The sequence below is a fragment of the Pyrus communis genome, chromosome 11 (genome assembly GCF_963583255.1).
Source record: "Pyrus communis chromosome 11, drPyrComm1.1, whole genome shotgun sequence".
Taxonomy (NCBI): domain Eukaryota; kingdom Viridiplantae; phylum Streptophyta; class Magnoliopsida; order Rosales; family Rosaceae; genus Pyrus; species Pyrus communis.
The window spans coordinates 18,796,552-18,801,692 of record NC_084813.1 but is presented as its reverse complement, the minus strand read 5'-3'; the positions used below and the strand labels follow the sequence as shown (position 1 = coordinate 18,801,692).

Genomic DNA, 5,141 nt, shown 5'->3' with positions numbered 1-5,141 from the left:
TATATATAGCCCCATCACACCAAAATGACAGTTCATTTCTCTCCCTAAAATTCCCTAAACACTTTTTGTCTCAAATTTTAACCTTGGCATCAGAGATTCTTCGACCAAAGCACCCCTATTTATCGTGGGCATGTGAGGCTCTTGACTTTGATCTTACGTGTTATTATTTTGCAGGTGCATTTTCGTCAAAGGAAAAGAAGACGGAAATTTGCATCCACAATGATAAGTATAGTGCTGCTCTTTATTTATTCGATAGAAAAGAGTCTGGGATTTTGGGCTTATGGATCTGTTGAGCCTTTTGGCATGTTGGTCTTTTCAGTCTGTTCCTGAAGGAAGCGCCATACGACCACGAAAGTGATGTCATGTGTGTCGTTTCTCAAGTACTTGTAGACAGTGCTGAAACATGTTGAATGGTTGGATTTGATATAATGATATTTGGCCATTCTGTTCAATTTATTGGATTAAATTTAATATTAAATACACACACACACACGTTGTTACTTAATATTATGAGCTAGTGATATTGTTTTTAAATAATTAATATCAAGGAAATGAAAGCATTGAAAACTATTACAATAACTTAAGTGAGATGTAGTTTTGAACCTAGAACACATAGGTGGAAACTAAAGACCTTATGCACTAGGATATTAAACTATATGCAACGATTTAGTATATTTCTCTCCATATATAAATGATAAATTGTAGGTTTGAGTCTCATAAATAACGAGTTCAATGTCAATTTATTTTTCAAACCCTCTTTTTTACTATAGAAAGTATCCAACCATACGTTTGTGACAAACTAATCTCTCTAGATATAGTTTGATACTGCATGAAACGGTAAGCTTTTGCCTTTCAAGTAAAACGGTATGCCAAAAGTAAGTTGGGAGCTCATATGATCCATGAGTGGGAGTCAGTGCAAAATTATCTCGTTTGCTTCTCTTTTTCAGTAGAGATGGTTGTCTTTGGGCTTGCAGGTCATCTGGGCCTTTTGGGGCTCTTCCTTTTTGCTCCCGCCGAACGCGTGACGATCCCCCAAGAAAGCGGTGTCGCGTGTTGTCGTGCGTGTCGTTGTCTCAACGCTCTCCCTTACGAACCCGTCGTTTGCCACGTGCCCGTCTCACATCCCCCTTGTCCCGCCACGTAACGTCTCCTCACCTGCACTCCGTCAAATCATACACTTTTTCTTTCACTCACTCTCTCTCTCATTTTATTAAATTCAGATTTTTTACCAAAAAGTATTACTTGAACGGTGCAATGGAGGTTCCTGTGGATTTTGTTGGGAAGCTATGGAGTTTCGTCTCCTTTCTGCCCTTCTTTTTCTTGCTTCTCATCCTTGGCTTTGTCAAAGGTAATTAACCACACAGAGTTATTGCTAATCAATGTGTGTACATCTGATATGAACGATATGTGGTCAATATATGTCTATGCATACTGAACACAGATATATACTTAGTCAATATTAATATTATTGCTATTGCTGATACTTTGACCTATTTTTTAATTAAAACAACAATTTCCCTTCTAATCCAGCATTGCTATTGTTGATTCTATGACCTTATAGGATGATATAATTGATATCGATGATATTTTAACCGTTGGAGCGTGTCAATATAGTGTCGATATTGTTGATAAATTGAACTCTTCTTTTTGTAAGTGTAGTTCAACTTGACAAGAAAAATCCTTATCATGGGTTTGCCAATTTATAGGTGATATATACATATGTGTTTTAGTAAATTAGTAATAGTGTAGGTTTTGCTTGGCAGCTACAATCATTGGGCCAGTGGCGGCGGGAATTATCGTGATTGGAAATTTATCTGTAATTGCTGGCCTTTGGATAGCTCATTTCATCTGGACTTACTACTGTGTAGCAAAGTATGCTTACCTTTTACTAATCTTTATGATTATGAACCGACCTTATAAATGTTTTTATCGTTCTTTATACTATGTGCTTTGACATTTCCAACTTTTCATAGCCCTACTATTTCCCTAATTATTTCAGGAGCAATAGGCTTGGGCTTGTGTTGAAGATCCTTGTGCTGTTATTGCTGCCATTGCCTCTAGTCCTTTGGCCGGTCCTCGGAGTTGTTGGAAGTGTTTTAGGTGGAATCGGATATGGGTTTTTTGCTCCCCTTCTTGCAACATTTGAGGCTGTTGGCGAGAATATAACCGACAAGTTCTATCATTGCTTTGTTGTATGTTTCCTTTCTCCTTGGATTTTTTTATTTTTTTTTATAATGTATTCCGATGGGCCACTTGAACAATAATATGCATGTCCCTAACAAATTGTTTGTATGGAGCTTTCATTATCGATTATAAAGGTCTTAGCAATTCATGTTAGCAGCTTATGTTTTCTGTACTAGGATGGTTCTTGGTCGACAATCAAAGGAAGCTTCGTGGTTGTGCAGGATCTCACAGATTTCTGCATCCACTCTTACTTCTCCTTCATGGATGAGCTAATTGAGCAGATACCTGCGGATGAAAAGCCATTGGATATCGAGTGAGAAACTTTACTTTTGAAACTCGTCAATTACTTGGTAAAAGAAATTACATAGATGGATTTTTTGAAAAATTTTGGTTTCACTTGGTAGGTTATTGAAATTGCCAGCTTCTTTGCTGGTGAGTCTGATTGGAGTGCCGGTGGATGTGCCCTTGATTACAATGGTTGCGATATGGAAAAGCCCGTACATGTTGTTCAGAGGATGGAAGAGATTATTTGAAGACTTGATAGGCAGAGAAGGACCATTCTTGGAAACAGTATGTGTACCATTTGCTGGTCTTGCCATTATCCTATGGCCTTTGGCAGTTGTGGGAGCCGTGGTAGCTTCTTTCATCTCTAGCTTCTTTTTGGGACTATATAGTGGTGCTATTGCTTATCAGGTAGGCCAATTAGTTGCCTCTTATGATAATTTTGTTGTGTTTGGGCATACTATTGGAACTTCTTAGTATGTGGATAGGTTCATTTTTCGTAGGAAAGAAGGTTTCCTTAATATGATGTGTGATTTTTCAGGAAGACTCGATCCACCTTGGACTTGCTTTCATAATTTCTGTGGTTTCACTGTTTGATGAATACGTGAACGAACTACTCTATTTGAGGGTAGGGTCTTGCTTTCCAAGGTACGTCAGGGATCCCCGTCCTTCTTGTAGACTTTATATGAATGATTGCCCTAGTGAAATGTTTTGTCCAAAAATAGGGAATTTTACTTTCCATTAGGCCATTACAGCTTAAAGTCTTTTAATTTGATCATGAGACATCCCTGTGACAGCTAGGCCAATATACCGTAGAAATATGAGTTCTCGCCCGGAGGGGAAAAAGTATGGTAACAACGAGAAAAATGATTTGGAGAATGGTGGTGAAGGCTCATATAAATCAAAACTTGTCTCACAACGATCAAGAACATGGAAGCAGGCAATTCAACGTTATAAACCAATCCACGTAAGGAGTTGCCAAAATACAAATATAATCAACATGGACTCGAGTGTATCTGTCATTTTTATGTGACAAAATATTTTTGTTATTGTCAAAGGTGTGGGGCTGGCTGTTTAAATCCTGTGAGATTAACGGCCGGATACTCCTCCGTGACGGTCTGATAGATGTTAAGGACATAGAAGAATGCCTTCTAAAAGGAAATTGTAAGAAGTTGGGGATCAAACTACCTGCTTGGTCTGTGATGGAATGTCTTCTTGCATCAGCGAAGTCGAACTCGTCTGGGTTGGTCATATGTATGTTATCTGACTTAGATCTTTTTACTCTTTGCTTAATTGATATGTGTTACCATGAGCTTAATCATAGTTAATTCTAATTTGAATCCCATAGCTGATGATGTAGAGTTGACGAAGGCAAATGGACCGAGGGACAAAGTGTTTGAGTGGTTCATCGGACCTTTGTTGGTCATGAAAGAGCAACTAAAGAATCTCCAATTGGAAGCGAATGAGGAAATGAGTCTCAGAAACGTGTTTATGAAATCCAGAAATGAAACACCCGAGGAGTGGGACGATACAGAGTTTCCATCCGGAGACCATGTCAGACGGGCGCAGTTGCAAGCCATATTTAGGAGGTGCGCACATTCATTTCATTATGTAAATTGCTCTAGCCTCGATTGTGTTAGATATTCAGATCATCATGTCATTAACGTTGATCATTCTCGTGCACATGATCAAGTTGGTGCTTGTTTTCTTTAGTTGTACGCTACCTCAAAAGCAAATAAAACTTTGACAAGCTCTTTTCGTATCAGATTGCAGGGGCTTGTAGCATCTATGTCGAGGATACCAACTTTCAGACGGCGGTTCAAGAATTTGGTGAAAGTGCTGTATATAGAAGCGGTTCAGGCTGCTGCTTCAGACAGCCGTATAGGAGGAATCTTAAACCCCGGTAAGGGTGCCAGTAGCGTCATTGGAAGCAAGGACACAAGAGATGGTGAAACTATGGACAGAAGCCGGAACGATACACACGACAACGGGTCATATGGGATAATGGGAGTGTAGTATGAATGAGTTCTTTTTCAAACTACCCTTCCATAGAAATGGAAGCTTGGCATGTCTAATGACTCTATTTCGAGTTAAATTTTAGCTAAAAAGCTAAAAACGGAAAGTTAGTTTAGGAGCTCGCTAGGAAATTTTAACTTACAACCATATTCTAATTTAGCCCTAGTTTGGTACTGAGATGCATTTGAAAAAAGTGGATATAAAAAAAAGGGCTCTTTACATATAGACCGTTGCAATTCTTATTTCCTATATAAAAATCCACCTAATTATAAACGTTCAAATAAAACCCAAATTTAAAGGTGATTGTCATGTAGGAAAGTAATTGACCTATTAATACAAAATATTTACAACTTGTACCACAATATTCAAAATAAATCAATAAATATTATTACTCACCTTAATTACAATGAATAAATAATTTATTGCATATTATTACCTCTAACACACACACACACACATATACGTTCAAATGTATATAGTACTACCATAAGCTCAATATATATATATATATAGTTTACCTATATATACAGTACTACTATACGTTCAAATATATATATATATATATATATATATATATATATATATATATATATATATATTTATATGCACAGTACTACATATATGATCAAATATATTATACTAATTAATCTATATATATG

At 37.2% G+C, this 5,141-nt stretch overlaps 1 protein-coding gene across 1 annotated transcript; it reads left to right on the top strand.

Annotated features, from left to right (window-relative positions):
• Nucleotides 1–1,254: 1,254 nt before the first annotated feature.
• Nucleotides 1,255–4,654, top strand: LOC137709133 (uncharacterized membrane protein At3g27390). The gene is made up of 10 exons (XM_068448258.1): nucleotides 1,255–1,348; nucleotides 1,764–1,872; nucleotides 2,000–2,192; nucleotides 2,361–2,497; nucleotides 2,589–2,877; nucleotides 3,008–3,114; nucleotides 3,268–3,433; nucleotides 3,525–3,720; nucleotides 3,815–4,055; nucleotides 4,233–4,654. Exons 1-10 carry the CDS (start codon nucleotides 1,255–1,257, stop codon nucleotides 4,480–4,482), a joined length of 1,782 nt encoding a protein of 593 aa, XP_068304359.1. The 3' UTR covers nucleotides 4,483–4,654.
• Nucleotides 4,655–5,141: the final 487 nt, after the last annotated feature.